The sequence below is a fragment of the Platichthys flesus genome, chromosome 7 (assembly GCF_949316205.1).
Source record: "Platichthys flesus chromosome 7, fPlaFle2.1, whole genome shotgun sequence".
NCBI lineage: Eukaryota > Metazoa > Chordata > Actinopteri > Pleuronectiformes > Pleuronectidae > Platichthys > Platichthys flesus.
Window position 1 is genome coordinate 9,031,831 of NC_084951.1, and position 26,269 is coordinate 9,058,099.

The window sequence follows — 26,269 nt, forward strand, 5'->3', positions numbered from 1 at the left end:
CCACCCGTCCCAGCTCTATTTTAAGAAGCTTCTCCCCAGTGTGAACGGGCTGTGCTTAGGGCTGGCAGAATCAGGGAAGGTGGAATGAATGAAAACACATTGTATGCGCTCCAACCAGCATACCCCTGTCTCTCTATGTATTCTTAATCCATGACCTTTTAAAGTTGTTCAGCCTAGCAACACAGCTACTGGAGATACTTAATAGTAGATCACAAAGTGTATGTATGAATTTAAAGAAAGACTGAACCAACCCACACATCCCCCTCAAGGCTTTTAAGGAGAGCAATGACACTGTATGGTTAAACAGACAACTTAGCTATAAATAACATCTCACACAATGATCCACACAGGCACTGGAAGCCGGAAACATGTGTCTCCACTGACACTATCAAAGAAAAGATGAACATTCTGTTCTGACAGAGCTTCCCAATAGTCTATATAAAGTATATTGTGTTACTGTGAATAGATAGCTTGATAAATATTTTTTTTATTCAGCATCATATTCCCCAAATCAGATGGAAACATATGCATACTTTCCCTCATGTTCTGCTCTATTAGAATTAACTGTAACTGTAAGTTATGCAGATGTAGAAACTCTGCGTTCACAGTTCCCTCCCGTCTAAAACAGAATTAGGACCTTAAAGTTATCTCCACTGTAAACAGCCATTGTGGAGCGGCTGATGAGCTAATCCTTACTGTGCTGAAACCAGCAGTCTGTTTGGCTCTGTTCAAGTGTTTGGTTAAGCTCAGAGGCTTCACTCTCTGAAAGTGGTGATGATACAACAGTTGAACACAAAAGCATGAATCACGGGTAGGTGGAGAATTCCTTCATGGTTTGTTCTTGAAGGGATCTTTTTCCATGAAAAGAAGTACGCAGGAAAAGCCCCCCCCCCCCCCCCCCCGTCTCTGCAAAGTAAATATTCTACGTGACCACTGGCAACTAAACACCAACGAATATTCGCAGTCAGTAGTGTAGTACAGGGGTATACGCAAGTCTATGGAGTATACCCTCTTATTTCCCATCAGCTTGGCATACACCCACTTTTAAATCGCCTGTTGTGCGCATCATTCGTGTCCTTCAAGGCAGTTTGATCCTAGGCCAGCGAAAGCATCACACACGCCTTTCTCTGCATCTGATTGGTGAGTGATGATAAGAAGTCAGAGTAAGCCGAGTAAGGGAGGGTCATGTCCGTGTTTGTCTTGCTGGTAAAAAAGAAAATCCCCTGCTCTTTACCTGACCTCCTGATTAACCAAACTCATTTCAAAAACGCAACTAAATTTGGCCTTGAGGGAAATTCAAACATGTAGCGAACAACCCAAACAAAAATGCTGACGGTGACAGAGATTTTATCTTTTGTATAACGATTTAAAGTGAAGACTAACCCTAACCCAACCATGGTTCCATAGACGACTGAGTGGCCTCAAAACGCATCATGTAGTTACATCCCCCTGAAGTCTGTGGGCCAGTAGTGATGCAAAATGTGCATCAGAAATTAAGTGACAATTTGAACCATCACTGGGTGAACTAAATATGCAATACGAGTAGTTTTGCATGTCTCTATTTATAACCCACAACGTTTATCCTTTGCTGGATGGGCTTAAAAAATAAAGAAGTATACCCACTTCTTCAAGCACCACTACGCCACTGACCACAGTATCGCACATACAGTGGTTACTGAATCCCTGTCCGTAGCACTGGCTGTATACATTTGGCAGTGACGTGCAGCAGTGAGGGGATTTGCCGGCTCATTACTGTTTGTGCTTTCACAACATGGCGACTTTGCGTTTCCGTCGCCTGACTTACAAACACCCCTGTTGAGATCAAATGAAGTAATGGATTAGGGTTTAATGCATGTCTCTCCTTACGTCCTTGTGTCGGGGGGGGGGAATTAATAAGGTTGTATGCCTGCAGCTAAGGGGCACCTCAAAATGTCTCACACCGTCTCTGCCAAAAATCAGTGTCTTTAAAAGCATAACTTTTACTGCGATAAAGAAAGCAGGCAGTAACATTTTTTGGCAAATTCATCTCAAATTTACTGCATGTAATTTATTATAAAGACTCCAGAAAGCTGATGCATGTACTAGGCTGTCAAGTCCGTAAAAAACTAGTTTGTTGTTGGGATGTGACCTAACTGTGTATGCTCATAAAGTCTCATTTTAACCTCTCGCTGTTTCTGTTTGGACCCACCAGAGAAAAACACCCACTGCTGCATGAAAGTTCATCAACTACAGTTGGCGAACCTTTTCCCCGCAGGAATCTTTTTTTTTTTATACCAAGGGCTGTTTATAGAAGTGTGTGGGAGAAACATGGATACCATAGTTCAATGTGTAAATGCTCCATCAATTGCTAGCGCCACCCTGAAAAATATAACTCTGGTTCGTTTTTTTGTACTCTGATATTGTTAACTTGAGGCTGAGATGCGCGATTCTTCCAGGGCAGGGAAAACCCCACTGAGAGGTTAAAAAAAGCCAACCTCTGATTCAGTCTAAATCCTGCCTGGCAGATTGCGTCTGGCATCACACGCAGCTTTTCAGCCGAGGTGGAGTCACCTTCAACAAGGCACTTTTCAATGACTGGAAAATGATGTGTACTCAGTGGCAGGGCTGCCGGGACCATGCTGATAGAATTTGGGTTTATGGCAGCACGGGGACGTGGGTAGTGGGGATTGAAGGAGGCATGCCTTCTTCACCTCCCTCAGGTGGGAGGCCCATCTGCTGAGGCTTCACTTCTGCAAACTCCCAAGAAGTTCTAATTAAGACCTACCTCGCACAAGTGATCACAGTGTGATGATGACACAAGAAGTGGGCCAGAGGTGCAGTGCAGGAGACAATTATTAGGTGCAATATCTGATTAGCTGCAGAGATAATAGTTTTGTTCCACTGGGTCTAAGATGATGCAAAGGAGTTCACGGAGTCAGATAATCCTTCATCAACCGCTTGTACTCACTGGAAAAAAGGCTATTGGCTCTAAATTTAGACTTTTTTTTGTCATTCCCAAGTGTAGCGCTGCTTTAATGTATTCTTAACTGCTGTGCCACTTTTTGTTAAGGATGACATCGTGTGATTACTAAAACATGGAGGCTCTGTGAATCATTTTATAAAGGCTTCAGATGAGCCTTTAAAGTTGACCTCGTTCACACACAGACTGTATCCTGCCCTTTGTTTCTTTGCTTATCTTGGCCCCACTGGCACATGGGTTGCGGAACTGCTCTGCATAATAGCCTGCACAGCACTCGACTGCTTTGATCTTCTGTGAGGGGAGAGCAGAATCATCAGCTCCTGGGCGTTGCTGGGCTTTTTCGAGATGCTTGACATGATGCAAGCATTCAGTACATGTATGGTATACTTTTACGATTCTATAATATAAAGTTATGCCTGTAGTCAGTCAAAGAAAATATAAAGAGAAAATCACGGAGTTCCTACAGATCATTTAAATAGGCACTGTGCACTAAGTGAATTGATTATAAATAATTATATAGAATTTGCTGCATATTCATTTTAAATGTATTAATAAACCTAACATACTGAAATATGCCACTTCTGAGAGAGATGATGGATTATCCTAATGCAGACAAGTTAGTTCACTGTTTTTTGACTTATGACTCATGTTGGCTCTAGAGCTGAGATAAGCAAATCGCTGCTGGCTCATTCTGTTAATCAGTTAGTCTGAGCCGTCTCCTTTAGATTGGGTTGAGTTATGAAACAATTCTGTTCTAATTAGCACTTTACTCCATATCAATACAACACTGGTGATTGTCTGACCAAATACTCATTAGTAGGACAAGAGCATAACAAACAATTCAACCAGTCCGATGGGAAACTGCAGCCCTAGAACCAATAGTAACTACAATTTTATATTCCAGTCCTAAACACGATGAGCATATGAATAACCTCGAGGGCGCTCTGAATTCAGTGGATGGCTGATAAAAGAAAAGGCAATACACATAAATAAATAATAAATACCTCTGAAGGAAGACAAGGGTTATGATCTATACCATCATCACCAAGCCTGCCATTCTGCACTTAGGTCATGTGATTATACCGAGTAAGTTTCATTAGCTAATAAGACTGAGACAAGGATGAAAAATCTAGTACGTGTGTTCTTCAGTGAAAATCATTTTTGTATATTTTGTACATACTGTTTCCTTGCTCACTCAACCGAAAAAATGTGTTTTATTAGATATGAGATCATAATAAAGCTGAGATTGTGAAATGATAAATCATCTGCTTACAGACTCTGCCACTGCTATGATCATTATTTTTCATGTGTCTCATTTGTTAGTAAAATGTATATCTTGGGTAGACAAAAAAAGTAATCAGAAACCGTCACTTTGACAAACATCTTGAACTATTTTCTGACATTTTATAGAACAAAAAGGATAAATCCAAGATGGAGCTGTAGCTGCAGCTGATTAATCTACAGTGAAAATAATAATAGATGCAAGCATATAATATTCAACATAGCACAAAGTATTCATCAGTAACAGTAATGTTACATTGGTGCTTCATATTCAGCTGTTAATGCCTGATCGAACTGGCCTGAATATACAGTAGATCTATAGTGAATGATGCAGTGAGACGTGTGTGATCCTCTATGAATTAGCATTTGCACATATAAAGATTAGTCAGCTTTGCATCAGATCACTGATGACTACATACATACACATGATGTGAGTCATACAGTGACTGACTTAATACACAGAGAATCCTGCTTTGCTTTAATAAGTAGAAAATGATACTGGATACAAAAAACAGTTTTGATGCTTAACCTTGACTAAGATTAAGAAGGACTCCTTTGTCATCATGTTATTATTGGGGCAGGGCTTTTTTATATATATATTTTTTTTTTCCGATACTTGGCTAAATTGATACTTTTAAAATGGTTCCAGTGCCAATCGTGCCAGAATCGATACTTTTGGGCAAGATGCTGAACACCAAATTGCCCCTTATAGAACAAAAAAAGTGCTGCCAATAGATGCACTGTATGAATGTGTGTTTGTGAATGGCAAACTTTAATGTAAAGTGCTAGTGTAGAGTGGTCGTCAAGACTAGAAAAGCTCTATATAAATACAAACCATTTAAATAAACAACTATGAATAACTAAAAAGGCTAACCTATTTACAAAATATTAACACTTAATAAGTGTTTCAGCGCTTAATACAACAAAATATTCAAGCTCCAAACTCGTTATCGATTGCGTCCCAAATGCCGGGGCCAGGGACATCCACGCTCCCAGCTGCTCCCAGTGCTTGTCATGGGGTCACACCTTGTGGGGCAACTATTTCAAGTCATAGTTCAGGCACTGCATGAGGTACCAGAACCAACAGCTTGGTTTTAACACCTAACCATGTTTTATTCAAACCAATTCACATTCTGTTCGGAATTTTCTGCCTACTTGATTCACATTATCAGAGCTGGGAGTGTTTGATCCCGTAAATCCCATATAAATTCACAGAGTGCAGACACAGTGATCCTCTAACTGCACAGTGTAGACAACCTTTTGCTGTCACAAGGCAATATAGCGGAGGAGCTGGGTGGGTGGTTGGTGGGGGGCTGGGTAATTATTTCATTAAGAGCGCCTTAGTCATTGTGCTGCTGGGAAGAAGAGCAGTCAGCTGCTGGTCTGGCTGAATGCGCACATCATGAAAGAGTGGAAGAGTTTGGAATCGGGCAACACTTCAACAGCAGTAGAGCTCTTCACGTGTCAACAATGTGACATGTGAGGTGTAGACAAAATCTCTCCCGTGCAAAGTGATCTTCAAGGCAGAAGCATGAACGGCCTTTTTTCATTAATCCGCTAACTCTCTGCTCAAGCATTTGATTCAGGACTATGCTGTGAGTCTTTCACACACTTCAAAGGCTACTTTTCTTTTTGGTCGTTTGATGGTGTTATGTTGGTTATGTGAGGTTTCCAATTTCAAGGGCAGGTAAATGGTATTAAGTACTGTATGCAATGGATTACTCAGCTATTCCCCCCCCCCCCCCCCTCCCTGTTTGCACAGCAGCACAGCGTGGGTTTTGAAGAGGAAAGTGACAGGGAATCAGTAAAAAATGTCCACTTGTTTGCAGCATTAGCGTGACGGACAGTGTGTGCTCTAGCCACCAACAAACACTCCAGGTCTAAATCTTATATTAAAGTTTATATTTTTTAAAGTTTTTATCCCCGTGTGCAAGTCTGCACTTTTTAGACAGCCCTTTTTTGGCCATAGGCACGTTGTTATCATTGTTGCAGAATGTTGTTCCTTATGACTAACACTAAAATGCAATTTAGCTGAATAAATCAGAGCTTGAGTCATATGCCAATGATATTTTAATAAAGGCGGGGGACCCTAATTATGTACTGCAGACTGCGGTTGTCAACCGTGAAGTTCATGTGTTTAATTTGGAGTGCCTGTCAAGGACTAATCCTAACCCCCCTGACAGTGGCATTTGTAGGAAGCTGCAGAATAAGTTGGAAGTAGATTTACTGAATATAGTACAGCTTAAACTGGCAATGAAGAGAGAGAGAGAGAGAAGTCAAGCTTGGTGAACCCTCCTCCAGCGCTTTTTCGTATTTGGACTGAGAAGTATAATCCAAATATATTGCTCCGAAATATCACATCTTACACATACTGTTACATCACTAGGTCTCTGTTGAACCTCCACATAGCTGGAGTTTGTTAAAGGGCAGCAGAAACATACATTGCACACACACACGCGCGCCCACACATGCAAGCACGCACACATTTGGAGTTGATATGGAACACATAAGGAACAACAGTGTCGATTTAACCAGTGTGGTGGATTTACCTAGTCCCTCAGTGGTGAACATGTCGCTTATTCTGCATCATGGAGCTGGTTCTGTGGTCTTTCTCTCTTTTCTTCTTTCTTCTTCTCTCTATCTTGCCTTTTCTTCACAACCACAACAACTGTCCATTTTACTCGGAAACTTGTCTAAAAGTTTATCTGAAAGGAGGCTGGACGATCGCTATGTGCATCGCGAAGAGCAGAATTTTTTGCCGCTATCCTTGATCGAACACACACAAATAAGGTCACACATACACAACCACACACACATACATTTACAAGTATTCTACTGAACACTATACAGTCTGTTATTGTCTTGGCGGAAATGCACGTGTGTGTGTTTGTGTAATTACATGCTGGACACTACAGGAGTGTATATGCGTGTGATGCAGTTAGATTTCGGTTTGTGTCTGTGAGCAGAAGCCCTGGCTGCCTCTTTCATCTGCTGTCTGTCAACTTCAGGTTAGAAACATCACTCAGGGTCGTCTTAACCTGACCTTCACACCGAGTCCTCCAGGCCAACAGAGATGCTAATTAGCGGTTCCCTCCTCAACCTCACAAAGTAATTGTACGTTCGGATCTGGAATGGCATTGGCATACTGAGATCTGGGACTTGAATATAGCCACTTGGATCACTGAATCCTGCCTATATACTGCATATAAACATGCTTAAAGTCAACTTTAACGTTGTCCAGTTCTTATCCGTCAGCCTGGATTCACTGTAGGGACTGAATGTACAATCACAATGCTTTGTGTCGATAGAAATGTGAGGTGGGGGTTGTTGGAGCTCAGCATCAGGGGACGTCACAATCTCCACTAACGGGATTTCTTGCCGTATTGTTAGGGCTTAACTGTATTCCGAAGTTAGTAATGATGGTATGATGCAGCATGTGCTCATAAAATAGGACACCAGACACACATTCCCACCAGAAAGCAATCTGCTATCCTGTGAATACTGCCCTTTATCTGCCATCTGTGCCATATATTTCCAAATTATATTTTCATTATGTGGGATGTCCACGTGAATTACAGAGAGAGAGTTTTCACATTATGAAACTACAAGTCTCAGGGAATGTTATTGGCAGTCCAGTTTATCCACCCCATGTGCTGGAAATACAACACGTTTCTTTTTGTTTGTTAAAGTACCAAGACCAAGAGAGTACTTTACAACGAAGACTGGACCATCCAAGTGTAAATGTTTTACATGCCCCTTGCTGGCGTATTTAAAATGAATTTTAGAAACAATGCAATAACTGCTTATTAATAATTTACAGATATGTGCATTTGATTGTATTTTTAACAAAAAATTGATAATTCATGATTAAGACTAAAGAGAAAACAGTTGAGCTACTTATTCTAGCATTATTCAAAACAGGCTTACAGCTTTAAACTGTAGAGTCGTATTTTACTGGCCCCAGAAATCCGGACTGACAGCTAGCGAAATGCAGGCAAGGGAGCATTGTGTAGCCAAGATATAAAACATTGGACTGTGGACTGACAGAGTGGTAACCACAGTGAGCATATTGCCCAGGTCAGAGCTCATGGCACAACATGATGCCGAGGAACTAGAAATGTGAACCTTATGTCACGTTGCTCTTATCATTACTTGTTACTGTCTGGCTTACACCCTTACAACCTGCTTCTTCCAGAGATCAGGCTTCCGTCTATAAATCAGTTAATTACTTACTACATACTTAAATAACATGATTGATAAAGTAATTACATAATAAACAATGCATTCTTCACAGTGATAATTAAATGGGTTGATATGTTAGACGTTATAAATTGCTACCCAATTGTTTTAGGAAACATAACTCTACCGGCTGAGTCATGTCAGGGACTGGATGTTCAATATCCTCTCAATCAAATCCAGCACTAGGCTTTCCAAAGTAGTTTTAATTGGTTCACAGTTAAGGTTCCTTTACTCCTCGACTTGTTGAGTTTTTACTCTGGATTGACTTTCAGCCAATTAACACCATATTGTGTAAATGCTGCACTACATCAGTAACAACATATTACAATGAAGGTGCAAGCTGAACAAATAAACCATAGTAGTAAATGTTATCATCCTCCAGACCAAGTTTGAACATGATAACAGATTTAAAAATGGTGTTGTTGTGAACAGAGGACTGGAAAAAGCGTAGACCACACAGTACATGGTGAAGAACATTTCAAACTGATGATTTTCAGTGAACCAGAAGCTGTTATATTTGCGAACTGGTGCCGTGCTGGCCAACAGCACTAAGGATTTTGGAAACATTCCTCATCCTTTAATGGTGAGCTACTTGAGAGCTCTGATCCTGATTGTGACACAACAGAATACGTTGGTGCAGCAGTAAAAAATCCCATGAAACCAGTTACATCACTGCTTACTAGGCAAGAAAGTGGAGTGTCACTTTTTGCAAGTCTGTAGCACCAATGATTATTTTTATGACGTGTGCAAGAGAGGAAAAGAGACACGTTTTTACTTACATACACCCATTTTTTAGAAAGTCAGCTTTATTTACACTTTTAATGACTTGACTATAGACTATGGTCGTCACAATTTTATCTTTTTCCCTCCTTCGAATCTTGTGTGCTGATTGGGGCCTTTCCAGGAACTCAGGTTGTTGCCCTAACACTCACAAGACAAATTATTACCCACATTTTAACTCACAATACTGCACCGATCTTGTAGATGCTCTTTCATGACCACATAAGTCACCATTTACCATTGCACATTTTTTCTCAGTTAGTGGTTTGTAGGTTGCAAATAACTGAAATTCAATGTGGGGTGATTAAGAAAAACATGGGTCAGAATTACTTATACCAGTTTAAGGTGAAACTGTTGACTAAAGAGTCTAAAGTCCTGTTACAACATCAGAGTCATTGCCTTGACAGTAATATAAAAATGTAAGTGTACAAACACAAAATTGCATCAAGAAGTAGGGGTGTCGCTCTTTAAGAAGAATCAAGTTTGAATTCATTATGACGCAACCCAAATATACTAGCGTGTGTTATAGGCTAGAGTCTGCCCCTTCACTGAGGTGACAAGCCAACATTTCTGTCAGGCATTTTATGACCTCTGCAAAGAGCCATAGCTTTATCTTTATACCTACATCAAACCCCAAATCCCAGGTTTGGTTTGGGAGAGCCATTATCATTCCTCAGATTACTTGTGTTTACTCGGCATAGTGTAGTCTAATTCTTTGTCATTTCCTGAAACTCAAATAGATTTGTAAGTGATTGATGAATAGAAAACGGTGTTTCCGGTCATTTGTTAATTCATTGCAGCTAGATGATATTTAAGAGACTTGTAAAAACATAACTTGGTAATTATATGATCGATATACATTGCGATGTTGCCTCTGACAGTCGATGAACCCATTCACACTTTCCCATCTGTCATCACCTCTCTGATGCTGCTAAAATGAGTCCTCAGTGTGGGCTTAAATTGGCCAAGGACAGCAGAGATGAAAGATAGCCCATAATGAGCTTTCTTCCTTAAGAATCAATGTGAAGCGCTGTACCCCAAGGTTGTCTTTAAAATCAGTCCACTTCAGGACCTGAACAGCCAACCTATCTATAATTTATCCATCTTTTGAAGAGAAGAAGGGAGGTTGGCATTGTAACAAAGGGCATTTCGGGGAACACTCTGGTAGAAAATAATTCAATGCCAGCGATGTATGGCCGAAGATTTCTTGTATAAACTTGTCATGCTGTGTCTTCTGCTGGCTTAGCGTGTTACCTTCCCGATCATTGCACTGCATAATCTAATTGCCCTTTGGGAATCAGATGACATTGTGTCTGTGGGAGATAATACACAATATGATGATCAGCTAAACCAGGTCTGACCTTGTGTGTCAGTGTAATCATCTGTGGACTGATATGAATCTGTAACATCAAGGATAAGTCCTTACTGCAAAGAGTGCAAATCCATAATCTTTCCCATGTTTTACAACATTTACTTTGTGTCTGACCTTTATACTGTAATTCAAAAAGATAATTATTATCGAAGCTCAATTAAGTAGGAGTCTAAGAAGTTGTGGAGTAGAGCTTTGCCGACAGCGCAAATGGACGGTGAATGCAGATGTGAATCTTTACAATGGTCCCCTAACTTGAAGGTGGGGGACGAAGGGAACTTGATTTGTATGTTTGAACATGTACCTTACTCTGTTGGAATCTTAAACGGTTTCTCTCATTTACTCTCTCTTTCCTCTGCAGCCCGTCTGCTTTGAGGCCAGGCAGCTGCGTGGGGCACCGGATGTGGATCCTGCTGGCGATGACCCACCTCACCCTGGACCTCTCAGTGTGTAGTCCCCTTAACCAGGGTCCGGGGATCAAACTCACGCCAAAATTGGTGCCTCGCTCAAGGCCCCGCTTGCAGCCCCTCTGGGACACTCCTAATAAGCTTCACTGGAGAACAGTGAGCCCCTTGGCCCACCGGCTCTTCAACCCTATCCCTCCACCCAAAGACAGCAGGGCAGGGATAGGGCCAAAAGTCAAGGGTCAACAGCATCGGAAACCGACACATAAAGGAAAAGCAGCGTGTAAGGATTGCCAGTTGAGATACTCTCAAATGCAGACAAGTGGTCTTTCAGCTGTTATAGCAGAAGCTCCAGCAGCTTTATCCAATGGGAACAGAGGAGACACGATGAGGTTGTTACTGAGAGCCAGAAGGCAGCTGAAATGGGACAGCTATGACAAGTCTCAGGAGGGCCGGACTACCACGGTGGCCGGATTTATCGACTGGGGACCCACAGGTACTGATAGCATAGATGGCGATGACAAGCCGCAGCCGAATGTAACGCTGTTCGCCAGGGCCTCATCTACCACAGTGACCACAACCACTAGTACAGCAACCAGGCTCTCCCAAAGGACGGTCACTGTAGGGACCACACAAGAGCCCAAGAGGCCAGGCCCCACCAAGACCCCAATCAGCTCGGGGACTGTCAAACCATCAAAGCCATATGGGGACACACCAGGTAAGACATCGAAATCAGCTGCAAATCTGATCACTCAGTGTGATTTCATTGTTCATAAATATGAGCTAGAGAAATCCTTGTTTTATTCTCCTTTGATGCATTTTCCCCAGCAGGCGCCATGTGCAAACTCACCCTTTGTCTTAAATATAAAACAGAAACAGTGCTGTCAAGGAGTTCTCTCAAAGTCAACAGTGTTTGGTTGGCTTAGGTTGGTGGGTGCCCAAGAGTGCTTACGGTTTAGTTCCGCATGATGTCGTTTTGATAAAGCAATAGTTAAATTCATATATAAGCAGATATTTTATAAACTATAAAACAAATAAGAAACTTGCATGTTACAGAAATAAACATTATGGATTAAAAGTAGTGTTTCAACTTTTTTGGTATATACATGAACAGAAGTTTATCCAGTGCATTTTTACAAATTCATAAATTGGCCTTACATCTTTGTATGGCAACCTCCCAGATTGACTCGAAGAGTAATGTAAGTAAATGTTCACTTTCGCCTATTTTAACAAAAATCACCTCATCAACTGATTGTGTGCCTGTTGTGGACATCCATTCATTTGTGTTGTGTATGTGTGTATGTAGTCAGAAAGCTCAGGACAGTCTAGATATAGGGAGAGACCTGAAAGCTGAACAAGATAAAATACACACCAGTCGCATAGATGCAGAATTCTGAGCTACCACCATCACCACTAGAGGCCTGTGGTGTGATGATCTGTGGTCGTCCATCTATAGTCTGCGTGATTCAACAAACACAGTTGGTGTGTGTTCACAAATTATAATTTATGTTGGCAGCCAAAGAGACACATCATATGTGTGGTGGAGGTGGCAGAACACCCTGAATTTCCATATCGGGGTAAAATGCTAAGATCAGATCAAATTTAAGACCACTAATACTATTAATTTTAAAATAATATGTTTTCTGGTACCTGTTCCCTGTAATTATTTTGCTGAACTAAACATTTTTACCTTTTGACTACAGTGAATGACTTCGAGTAATGTGATTTTGCAACTTATCCTTGACAATACAGTAGCCTTAAATACTGTATCTGGGCATATGGGATTTTTATGGACCGTCCCTCTTTGCTGTGGACATACTGAGCCAGGATATTAGATTTACCATTTCATTAAGTCCTGCGGGAGTTGGCTTTTTTAATGGGCTATACAGGTAGTCATAAAACATAAGTCATGTTTAACAACTTCTGAACAAGTGCTATGCTAATTGAGCCGTTCCCATTTGGTGCATTAATATAAATGTCATAAAATTAGGCAGCCAACAGTTAGGGTGATCAGAAGTCCTTGGCCACCTCCTATTCAATTACATTAAAACTATTTTTTTTAAAGCACAGAGGAATGGGAGAAAGTATGCAGTGCAGACATCCAAAACAAAATATCCATTTTAACTCAATTAGCTGAAGTCACCAGACATTTAATTTGTGCAGTTTTTAATCATTTCATTAATTATTCTGGCTTTGTGGAACTGTAGAGAGTGCCTGTATTTGGTGGTGCTAAATGCATAATATTTTTTAATAAATGTGTAATACCATAATGCTACTATTCAATTAAAAATACAGGCACTAGAACCTGGATTGGTGCCAAAAGCAAACAAGGATCTGTTTGTTGATCTGGGCGTGTTTAGTGTCTGCCTAGTTAAAGAATGCAGAAAGAAAGGTAAAAAAAAAAGTAGGTTTTAATATTCGTCATATATAAACATACAGTATGTTTAAGTGAGACAATATGAAGTGTACGTATTGAATGTGGAATGTAATAGTAGAGACCAGCTGTGAATCAAAATCATGGCTTCATATTGTATCCGGGAGGAAATCAGTAGCCTCTGCTGAGCTGATGATGGGAAAAAACAAGTCAGATTGTTTTCCGACTCAATACACATTGTTGTATCAATACTACGAGCAGACTGTGTCCCATTACAATCACTTTCAAAAGTTTTCTCCAACTTCGTGTCAGCCTCATACTGACCCCAAGGCAAGATATAATTACCGGAGCGAGGGGGGCACATCATTGGATTGCTGATGAAATGAAGCTATTAGTGAAGGAGAGGTACTTCACTTTGTCTCTGTCTCTTACTTTCTTTTCTACTGCTTTGTCTTTGAGTGTTCTTTTGATACATTACATTCAACTTTTGTCTGATTAATGCAAACTAAAATGCAAATGCCTAAAACTGTTTTTGTAATCAAGGTAATTTAGAACTCACATAATTATACTCACCTACATTTCTGCCTTTGTGATTTATTATGTTATGTTCAGCTCATTTAAAATAGGCCTTCTGTTTTATCACCTCTGTCACTTAAGAATAGATTGCATGCACAAGTAATTGCTGGGATCTGAGACCATGACTGCATCAGGGTTTGAGCAACAAGCATTCATGGTCCTTTCAGATGAAACACAACAGCACTGCAAAACCCATTCTTCTCAATGGCATGTGCTGCAATAGGACCATCTGACGCTCAGGAAGCTCTCTTGCGCACCATGGTAAAAGGTCATCGATAAACACTGACTGCTGCTGCCGGGCATGTAATACTCAATGAAGAAAAAGTGATATTGTGCTTGAGAGTGCAGTATGGGCCACACTTGTATTTCCGAACCTGTGCGAGGCCAAGAGGAAACCAACCGAGCCCGGTGCAAACCTGGCAGGATTCCTGTTGTATGTGTCTGAACCTAATCCGAAACCCAATGCACTTTAAATAATCTGCATTGACTTTGTGTTATTCTGTCCCACACACATGGTTATTGCTTGTTTTCCCTGATTATTATGTGCTGTGTAAAAAAAAAAATCAGAGCAGCCAACTTGACTGATCCGACCTAAATAACCACCCCTGCCCAACGGGCTCAGGTTGAATATCTACACTCCAGTGACTCTCTGAGTTCACTGATCTCCACTAGTTAATATTACACTTACACATTTTTACAAATCATTCCGAATCAGGTAGGCAAGTCAGGTGTGATTCAACACTCGGGTAGCTTGTTGTAGATAGGGAAAATATTTAAGCGAAAAAAATGACTGTATGGCCAGCCTAGTGCAGACCAAAAGGGGCAATGCGCTGAACGTTTCCATTTGAAAGAGCCTTCAGTCAGTCTTCAATGCTTGTTGGCTGCATTTTCATTTTTTTTTTATAACCCACAAAGAAAGTGAAGTTTTAACTTGATCAAAGAGCAACATTTAGTAGCATCGTATCCTCACGACATCACTGTAGCGCGTGAGTTTCCCACAGAGCTGCACGTTCATTTTTTTTATGTAAACTTCCTTTGAAAAAGCACAATGTTAAATGTAGCGGCCAAATGAGATGACTTCCAAATTCTGTAATATGTTCATAACAAAATATGTCAGTGCTTAACTCAAAGGTGCAGCCTTTGGCACTGTATTTTGTACCAGACCAACAGGTTAGTGCTCATGCAGTGTCAGGATAATAGAGACATACTACATAGAAAAATGTAACACTTATTTCAGGTGAAAGATGTAAGATCTGTTTACAATTTGAGCATTCGCAAACAAGCAGGGAAGATTGCAAATCATGCCCTTTCAGTAGCAATGTTATTAAACTCAGGGTTCGGGTTAGCATCTATGTCTCCTTAAACCTTTCCCTCGGTTTCTCTCATTCAGTTCGAGCTGAGACGAAACCTCTGGGGGAAATTAACCCAGTCACACTAACATCCACAGCACTCACAGCTAATTGTAATCTCAAAGCACTGATGCAGCAATGACAGTTGGCTCATGTCTGTATTAAATACACAGCTGAGACCAGGATTTATTGTTGTTTTCTTAATTTTTTTTTACTTTGGATTCAGTTAACTGGGAAAAATTGCTTGTCTCTAAAATGTCAACAAATAATCAAAAGTGCATGTCAAGTTAACAAAGCCCAAATTTATGTGCTGACAGCGTTTAATCAGCTGGATCAGCAAATGACAAAAAGTTGAATTTGCATCAGATAAATTACAGAAGCAATTATCAGCTCATAAAATATTTGTGCAGTTTTTGTCATTCATCCTTTTGCTTGTTTTCTTTATCTCCTTATCCTGTGAGCATGGTTCCAATATGGGGTCATAAGATCCTGTGTTTCCTTATAGAATGAAAATACATATGTTTTTAGCAAAGAATACTCATTATTTTTACATGGGTCAGAAAATGTATCTTTCAATGTCAGCCCTGCAGTAACCATGAGGTTAAAGTATGTGCATTCACCCCTTGCAATAAATGGGCTGTGTAAATTACTTCACTATGATTCATGAATACTGTAGGCAACCAGCACAAATACAGACCATTAGTGTACTTTGTCTCAGGCCTGTATGGCGTGTGTGCATCATGGCCGTTATCGTATTATGTTATATATATGTTACATTGGTTATTTATACTATAAACTGTATTCTCATGGCTGTCTTTGGCTTGGTCTGTTTGTTTTTCTTGTACTGTGACATTTTGCCGACCATTTTGGCTCGGTTGGAAACCTGCTATGTAGTGACACATAGAAATTCACAGCTTGTGTTGTACGTGTTGACTGAGGGCTATGTGTCTTAACTCCCACTCACTGTTTGCAGTGATGGCGATGGACCACAAAAGGAACAATTCTTTCAGTTACTGTGGAAAATCTTCTCTCACAGTATAAAGGCCGTCGCATATAGCAGGTTGAAAGGCCTTTAGCAACTACCCTATACATGTTTTCTAACATGGATCATTTTTGCTCTATACACAAGCATAGCTTTCCATTAGTTAGTGTGCACACATACTGTAGGTCTCAGTTCAAGTTTAATGACTTTCAGCCTGAAGTGGCTCTATTTCTCCGGCAATCAAAGAAAAACTATTAATCTGAATTCCTTATATTTTTGTGGAGGTGGATGACCCAATAAAAAGGCCAATTATTTTTGTAGTGGATCAGAATAAACGGGGGGGGGGGGGACCAGCATTTGAAATTTCTCTACAGCATTGCACACATCATTATTTCAATATATGGCGGTAGAGGAGCTGCATGCACACAAAGCACACAAGATTCCTAGGGACAGGTACACAGACACAAGAGTGAAAGACATGCTCTTATTTTACTCATGCATTAGTCTTAGTGGAGGAATTCACCTTTAATGTGTAATATCCTGGTAAGTGTGTTTACCACCAGTTTATTCTACACGGTCAACATCAGAATTGATCATGTGCAGATCCCAGTCAGTCTGGATACACGTTTGTCTGGACGCTGCAGCTCTGAGTGGACAACTCCTGTTGATCCTGTTCTCACAACACTCTGACCGTCATACAGGAGCTCTCAGATGACTGGCGGGAGGGAGGGACGGGTGGTGGTGGTAATAGCTGTGATGCCTCCAGATGCTCGCTGATTGTTCCTGGTGATTGTGCTGCTAGTAACTGTGACCCCCCTCTACTCCACACAGATGGAGCTGTCAGCTCCATTAAGGATATGAGATGATTAAAACTACAGTCGGCAAAGCCACAACAGATAACTTGGGTCTTGCCTGACGGGCTGTGAATCGCAGTTTTAAATGTTGAGTGTTAGTTCGGAGTAAGCGAAAGGTCCCCAGTGTTTCTTAAAGACGCATTGAAGCCTTAATAACTGTAGTCATGAAACAGACACAGTACGTAGGAGTTTGGAATAAAAGTTAACATCCAGTGATAAGGGAGATAAAATGTATAATAAAATCTTTAAAAATTTAAATTACAAAGATGCAGGTATTTAAAAATAGATCCATCTGGTCGCAATTCACCTGGAGTTTGTGAAGGAAGTGGAGGGTTAAATGAATGGAGTAAGTAAGTAAGTCAATATCCACTGTAGGCCAGAGTGAGCGCATTTAAAATGTATGTTAAGTGTCTTAGAAATCTATTTTTAAAGAAGCGAACATTGTGTTGCATCATTTTGACCTGCGGTAGACCTGTAGAGGCGTAATGCAGCCTCTTCAACACTGAGAGACGCACAGAGAGACAGAGAGAAACCACTTCTCCCAACGGTTACCATGGCAATCCAATAAATGTGCCATTACTCTCTGTATTGACTCTCAATAAAGTGGGTAGAAATGAATCTCCTTTTCTGGAGCGTTAAATCGGGGCTTAAATGCTGATGCCTGATGACAGGCGTGCAGAGTCAAAGCCCCTTTCCCTGATTTACAGAAAACCCGGCCAAGAGGAGATGAAGGGGCCAGACTGAGCAGATGCTGTTTCAAATTCTGTTTCTCCGCTGCTCAGCTCTTTCTTCATGGCTTGACACATCTGCCCAAAGGAAGTTCAGATGTTGACTGAGGCACTATTTGGTATACAGGAGATTGTCCTGTCAGTCTGAACTGATCGTTTTCATTTTAATATGAAAGCCTTTATAAAAATATTCATTTATTTCAGCTTTTGAGACTTGACTTTTTTTGGAATGTGTTACTTGATAGAGAACATAGAAACAGATATAGTATGGAGAAGAGAGTCAGACTCAGAAACATTGCAGGCAGGCAGTGTGCTGAAGAGCCTGTTCACAAGAATTCAACTGCGCTTTTGTCTGGTGAGAAAAAGAAATAGCCTCCTGTCACCAACATGACAGTGCACAGATTTCAGGATGGTTGATTGAAGCCGCCTCAGCAGCGATGCCATCTAACACCCACCTGAAAATTGCAGTGATTTTCATTTGTCTGTTAACAGGATGAGCTGTTCCTACACAGGCAGGCACACAGGACAAGCATATCAGGGTTAGTCCAGATTGATGAGTTTGGTGCAAATTCAATGCCTTTTCCTCTTTGGTTTGTTTCTTATTACCCAGAGAAAAAAAAAATCGAACTCAAATTCATCTCTTGTAACGATGTGACACATAGACTGTGTAGAAAGAAAGACGACACAGAGCAATACACGCACACCATTTTGAGTAGGTCTCACCTGAGTAGGTCTCACTCAATCATAATGAGTTAGCTGTTTTTATGGAATTATATCATTTTTCTATTAAATTTCTAATTAAAACCAAACACATGACAAAAATCAACACCTACTTCAGTGCAGTAAGAACTACCTAATATGACAGAAACCATCTTTGAAGTTAGTTTATTTGATGTGTCATTTGACTTTTTTTCGCTCCACGTCCCATCTGCTAACATGGAGATGTATATTCACTACCCATACTTCAGCCCGCCACCAGGTGTCGTCGAGATGCTTAGGCTTCACTTTTGGGAGCCATCGTTTCATCCATCTTTTTATACAGTCGATGGTTAGAGATGACCGGGGCAGGAAGGTATATACAGTCAGAAGATCCTGTGTTCAGGCCTTAAGCATATTACTTTGGGAGAAACATTGCCATGCAATTAACATGGAGCTGCTACTACCACTACCCACAATACTGCAGTAGTTGGGTTAGATCGAGGTTAGATCATTATCCCACCACAAACAAACCACAGTTTCTTTGGAAGTGGACTGAGATCAACTCCTCTCAAGGGTCTCATTGCAGTAGTTTTTCTCGATGCCAAAATATTAAAACGTGCAGGTGTGAAAATACCTAAGGATCACCACCATTGAAGCTGTACACTCGGCCTACCTCCTCCTTTCGTTGGCCATTCTGGCGTTTGCTGTCCAGCTTAACGGAGCAAAAAGGAATGTCGAGTAATTGTTCCTGATCTCTCCCTCCTCAACTTTCCCCCCTCTCTCTCCCTCTGTCCATCTCTTGTCTCACCCTCACCCAGCACCCTCTTCTTCCATAAGTGTTTTAGATTGCTTGGGTACTCAGTGGAAATCAGCCCAGATTGACACCCTGACACCAGCGTTAATTGCCAATTCCAAACTATCAGCAGCCTTTGATGGAAGTCTTCCCTCAACCTGGCCTGCTCAGGTGTCTGCTTGTGGGAGAGGCTGTCTTGGATTGGTCATGCGGCGTATTAGTGTGCATTGAATACTCCTGTGCAGATGTGCTGTGTGGCGTGTGGGAGTCGAGTGGCTCCACCTTTGGAAGCTGTAACCCTGTTGCACTAATGAGGGGCCTTTCCTACATTTGTCAGGAGTTCATAAGGCAAGTCTCAATGGGTGTAGGCACCATTAGCCTTAAATGTGCTTCACACGCACACTAAAGACTCTTAAGCTATTGACAATAACTCATGTATACATGCATATTACATTACATTACATTACATTACATGTCATTTAGCTGACGCTTTCATCCAAAGCGACTTACATTTTTAGAACACTCATCATTTTTTTTTATGAGGGGCCATCTAGGGGTTCAGTATCTTGCCAAGGACACTTAGGCATGCAGATGGGATAGAGTGGGATTCGAACCGGCAACCTTCTTGTTGCAGAGCACCCACTCTATCCCCTAGGCCACGCTCTCCCCATACAACTAGTATTGTCATATTGTGCATTTGTCAGAGCTTAAACTGCCTGTGCTTCAGATGGTGTCATATAATTCACCAGGTAAATTACTTAAACTACTCACTCAGGAATTCTGCAAGGTCCTAAACTGTATAGACAAACTACATATGCATGCAGTGTCAAGGATGGATTGTCTATTACATGTTACTGTATAACAGGCCACAACAAAATGTTCTCATACATGCCACATGTGGTCTCAAGTACATCATTTCATATCAGTGTAAAAAATCTCTGACATGTCACAGTAGAAAAAGCACAGGGGTAAATAATAAAATGGATGATCGCTGAAATTCCATTTAGCCGCTTCAGGGTCCCCGGTATCGTGTAATGGCTTACTGGGACACTTGGATATAACATCCGTCGTTAATTTTGACAATTTAAAACGTCTGCTGTTCAAAAAAAAAGTACAGTTGTCTCTCATTAGAAGCATTAAAATGCTCCTCATCACGATAACAACAACACATTCACATGTTGTTGGTTTACTGGAAGTGCTTTGTGTGGAAATAAGAGCTCAAGCTGATGATGATACTGCAGGTTAGTAATTGCCACTCGTAAAAGCTCCCCCCGTAAGACTGATCGATGACTCACGTCAGAAGTTTTTGTAAGTTTCAGCTCAAAAAATTTTACCTTCACAAATAAGAGAATGAACAAGGTACAGAAATAAACACAGCAACAATATAATACATTTCATAAGCACTGTTCTAATTACCGCATGACAGCTCAGGAAATTTGTTGAGCTCATTTGTGACTGTAGTTATGAAGGCTCAAGTTTGAGCTCACAGCAGTACTCATCGATTTGTCTCCTTCGCCGCTTAGGGGCAGCGGAATGAACTGTAAACACAATGTTGACATTTTAACACAGTCTCCTCATGAAACCACATTTAAACTCCCTAAATCTAGATTTTTATTTGGGTCTGCACCAATTTACACACACTTGTAATTATCAGTCTCCTAAACATGGCAAATTTTTCCTTAAGATCAATGAACTGATTCATGGCAATTACGTAGAAAAAATAAATTAAAACAAACTTGCAATGTTAGAGAAAGTGATACAAATTATCAGGATCCACCTCCTGTTCCAAATTTGCACCAACAGTTTATGGGTACTGGCCTGACCCAAACCACAACGTTTTTTGTTAATCCATGTAGTAGTTTTTGTGTAAACCTACTTGCAATTAAACGGACAGGGGTCTGTATATTTGTGACAATACCAAGATCGTTTGATGTGAAGGGGTTTTGAGGTCCTACAAACCAAATATCACCAGTCAAAATCATTTACTAAAGTCATGCCAACTTTTCATGTTTAAATTAGGAATCTTTTAGTACAGCTAGGTATCCAGGGGAGATTTAATCTAAATGCTATGCTTTTCGTTGACATGTTTATCAAACCGTCATGGCGGAGAGAAGGTGAAAAATCTCATTTATTCCCTGCTGGGAGCGCTGATGTGGTCTCTAATCCTGCTGCCATAGAGGTCATGAGTGAGATGTCCCTACTCTCTGCATCCCTTTCTGTCACTCCCTTTTTATCTGTCCCTCTCTCTCCCTCTCCCTCTCTCTTTCCGCCTCCTTTTGTTTGGCTTGGATTTGACCAAACAAAACCGAACTGGGTATCTCTTAAGCAAGGTGACTGCCAAAGGTGATTTTTCTACCTGGCTGCCAGGACACAATGATTTTTAGATGGACAGGCCAACTCCTCCTCCCTCCAACTGGCAGTTGTGGATGAAAATAGCCCTGGCCTCTTGCACTCAGATTTGTCACCGATGTCATTAGCTGCTCTATTATCCTCGCACCCTTAAATGTATTGCCCTGAAAATGAGTTTATAATAGACTTAATGTTGGTGTTTGTGTTTCAGGGCCTCACTTTCTCTGGTTCATTTGTTTCATTAAAGAACTGCACTTGGAATGGATACACACTTTTGGCTCCAAATGGCAGAATGAAATAACTCTCAAAGCCCAATTTAGACTTAAATACCTTAAAACACGGGACGTAGCATCAGTAAAGAGCCAGTTGGATTCTTCTGGTATAAAATTACCCACTGGCAAAGCTGCTGAACACATGTTGTGTGTTTACTGACAATACATTCACCAGTCGGCGGAAATTGGATGTTTAAATGACTTGTAATTTCCACTGGTGTCCTTTGCATGGACAGAGGAGAAGTGTCTGCAAGTAGCACGGATAGAACCCAAACTAAGGCAGCCTTGTGAAGTGATTTAATCAGTTGTGGTGTGGAGGACAAAGTGCAGCTCTGGGTTTTAAACCTACTGACTGTGGAATTGCCCCCTTTCACTTTGACACTAACGTAAAATGAAACGATTCTCACCAGAGACTTCAGCTATTGATCAAGGTCAGGGGCGAGCTCTATTATGCCTGAACTCAGACAGATGTTAACTTCTAACCGAACTTAAGAGCCTTGATGTCGGCCGGAGACAGGCAGAGCGGCCGACAGAGGGCTGAGAGGGGATAGGAGGGAAATGCAAATGACTCCCCGGATAAGTTAATGTGCCTTTGCAGTCGCAACACACTCTGATTGCACTGGAGAGGTAAAGCTTCCCCGAGACGGCCTGAGATATCATTAATCCAAGGCTGACCTGGCCTGTCTTCAGCGGGGCCCTACCCATAGAAGTTTATTATAAAAGTGGAGGCTCTCCAGGCAGCAGGGACACCGAAGAGAGACCATGTGCTTTTCCAAAATGACTGAGCGGCATTTCCTTTTAAGCATTCCTGAAGACAAATTGGCTTGGATCAGCAGTTAGGCAGCTGGCTGATGGAGAGGTGAGATGTATAAGGCCCACGTGGGCATTTTCATCATGAAGGCTTTTCTTTTCCTTTTTTTTTTTTTGCCCTGCTGCGGCACGTCACCTGCTGCAGTGTGTCATTGTGTCCTAGTACCTCTCACGCTCGATCACTCACACACACACACACGAAAACACGCACACCCACACACACACATACACACACATGCACACTCGCGCACACAAACACACACAAACACACACACACACACACAATACACTAACCATTCAGTACAGTGCAATAGATTTGCACTAATCCTCACTTTAGACGTGTACAGCCCGGTTTTGTTTGTGGATTACTCGTCTCTGGCAAAAGTGAGAGATCAGCACACAGGGGAGTCTTAAGAGTTTAAATAAGAACAATGCTTTGGTACTGTAGTCATGCAGAACAAAGGGAGAGGGCAGAGAACAGTTGGTCCACAGTCATATCTGTAAGCCGGTAAGATACAGTGCACAGGCAGAACACTGCATTCAAAGAAAATTCACATCTTTGTTCTGGCTAGAAATCTCAGTATAACAAAGTTAGACTTTAACTTCGATACCTAGAAGATTTCACATTTTGATAACTTGCATGTTTACATTGCTTTGACTTGTGCAGAGATGGGTCTGTTTAAAAATTCCTTAATTACACAACAATTGGTGAAAGGCACCAAACCCTCCAAGAGTTTATACACAGGGTTTATAAGATATTGTGGATTTGATCGTGTTCCTGCTGTGCATCATGATTGGGTTCCTATAATGATTGTCTAGGAGTAGACACACAAATTCAAGGCGAGGAGTTCAGGCACTGTTGACTGTTTGCTGTTTTTCAGATATTTAGTTTAAAGGCAGATCATTGTATTACTAACGAAATAATGAGGGGAATAAGCCTTCCCAGGAAGTAAAAGGGCATCTTATCTTAAGCCACATTATTCAAATGTGTTCTATATTCACAATGAATGAATGAATGTATAGTGGGAGATGGGGCTGCTTTAAGTTGGAAGTCAACTATTTGCGTCTTTATTTTGGTATTGAAGGAGTCTTTCTAAATCTAAGGTATGGATCTCTTTTTGTCTCTATTTTTCCCTCCTAAACTATTAAGAACAACATTATCTAAATAAATTGTGCCCAATGAAAATAGTTGCATTGCTTGCATGTGATCTCATTCCTCTATCCTGCATTTACATGCGTCACCTCCCACTCAAACTCATCTTCTCTATAAAACATTTTATGTGACGCACCACATTAGATAATTTGCTGGCATTTGACATTCAAATAAAAGCCTCAGGTAAAACTCAATATAGATTATACAGGTTTGGAAAAAGATAGCTCCTCTTGAATGAGGCTGCTGGCGAAGGAGTCATTTGGGAGGACAATAAGGAAGGTATATAATGTATTAAATAGGAAAATATATATTTTATGTAAAAATGATAGACTATATTAATTTTGGTGAAGTTCCCTATTGTAATGACAAGACTGATAACTTCTAAGTACTTGGAGAAAAGTTTGACATGAATTTAGCCATCAATTACAGTTGGCTGTACCGTAATGGAATAATTGATATCACTCCTACATGATGCATAGGAGAGGATGACACTGTCATGAATACTTAGTAAAGAGGAAAACTGCTCTGGGTGTCACCATCTACTCTCAACAGTGAGCTGCCCTTGATCCTGTGGAGTGAGGTGGGCTTGCACAGATCGGAGAAGGAAAGAGAACAGAAGTTGAGTGCAGGACGAGGGGAAATATTTCCTCCACAAAATGACTCTAATCCTCTATTTTGTGTTTATGTGTGTCTCTGTGCAGGTTTGGCAGTTCACCAGATAATCACAATCACTGTGTCTCTCATTATGGTTATCGCAGCCTTGATCACAACACTGGTCCTTAAAAACTGGTAGGAAAGATTCTTTGACTTTTCACACATCCCAACTTTACTGTGCTCGCCCGCTGTCACAAACCCTTACCCAGGGGCAGAGGTACGAGGTATGATTTTATGTTTGCTTCTTGTCTTTGGTACGTGTTTTTGTAGCTGTGCACAGTCGGGAAATGGTCGCCACAATAGCCATCAGCGCAAGATCCACCAGCAGGAGGAGAGTTGCCAAAATCTGACAGACTTCACCCCGGCCCGGGTGCCCAGCAAGGTGGACATCTTCACTGCTTACAATGACAGCCTGCAGTGCTCACATGAGTGCGTTCGGACTGCCGTGCCCATCTACACCGATGAGATGATTCAGCAGACACCTGTCTACAAGAGTGCATACAACGGAAACAGGTACGCTGACCCAGGAACGTCTGGCACTAAAAGGTGGATGCATACGAGTTTTTTTTCACTTGGGGTTTTTCCACAGGAAAGTAAATATAAGCAGTAAAGGACGGTTGACGATTACAGCACCTTTTTTTATTAAGGCAAATCGGGAAATTGAAATTTAAAAAATTAACTGTTAAAAGTTGAAAGTATAGTTTTTCTTAAATATAAAAAAACATAAATAAGTGCAAAACTATCAACAATTTAAATACCAAAATAATAAATAAAACACGAACCAACTACAACAATTTCACAGTAAATAACTGTTTCAGTGTTTAATACAACAAAATACTCCAACTCGCCATCGGACGTCTCCTCAGCGACGGGGTCACGCCCACACTGCGGCTAATGTTTTTGTCATGTGGTCACACAAACAGCCAAACACTCTACTGGGCCATTTTCTTAATAATCTTGCTGGCAGCTTTTCATAAAGAAAATTGTTGCAGTATATACACTTTATATATATGGAAATTGGAAATCCTAATTTCAATACACCTCCCTTCACTCTGAGCTTAAATTTCTCTGTCTGTGGACGAGGACGCGTCGCTCTTAGTCATTCAAACTGACAAGGCAGGTGTGTTTTGCATAATGATCTGGCCTATTGTAGGGGGGTAAACCATCATTATATTTGTTTTGATGTTATGTGCTCCGTAAAGTGTTTATTATGTGGAGGGATAACAATAGCAGTCATCTAAGCTCATTACACTGGCAATAAATAGCTTTAGATAGTCCTGAGCGTCTGGGCTTGTTAGTTTAAAGTCGTGGGAGGATGGAAGGACCTCCTGAAAGAAGTGATTACCTCCGTGTGTTTCTCTGTGACCAATGGCACAGTGTTGACAGTGGCAGTAAAAGCTAACCAGGGGGTTTGTTAAGCCATATGTAATAAGATCAGACTGCATCACGTTAATCAAAGTCACGTTCTAACTTCTTGCACGTTTACCCCACAGGCCCTCCCCCACTGAACGTCAGCTGATTCCCGTGGCCTTCGTGTCGGAGAAATGGTTCGAGATCTCCTGTTGACGAGCCGAAAGGCCTTGTTCTTTTTGTGTGGGTGGAAGGGACTCCCTGAAAGCACGCTCTGGTGAGTACTGTGCCACT

At 41.1% G+C, this 26,269-nt stretch overlaps 1 protein-coding gene across 1 annotated transcript in view; it reads left to right on the forward strand.

Moving 5' to 3' along the window:
- The window catches only part of ajap1 (adherens junctions associated protein 1), a 44,451-nt gene that overhangs the window by 12,407 nt on the left and 5,775 nt on the right, over positions 1–26,269 (forward strand). The window contains exons 2-5 of the mRNA XM_062392975.1: positions 10,990–11,750; positions 24,673–24,760; positions 24,896–25,138; positions 26,119–26,252. Of these exons, the coding sequence (XP_062248959.1) occupies positions 10,990–11,750; positions 24,673–24,760; positions 24,896–25,138; positions 26,119–26,191 (1,165 nt within the window). The 3' untranslated portion in view covers positions 26,192–26,252. The remainder of the gene's footprint in view (positions 1–10,989; positions 11,751–24,672; positions 24,761–24,895; positions 25,139–26,118; positions 26,253–26,269) is intronic.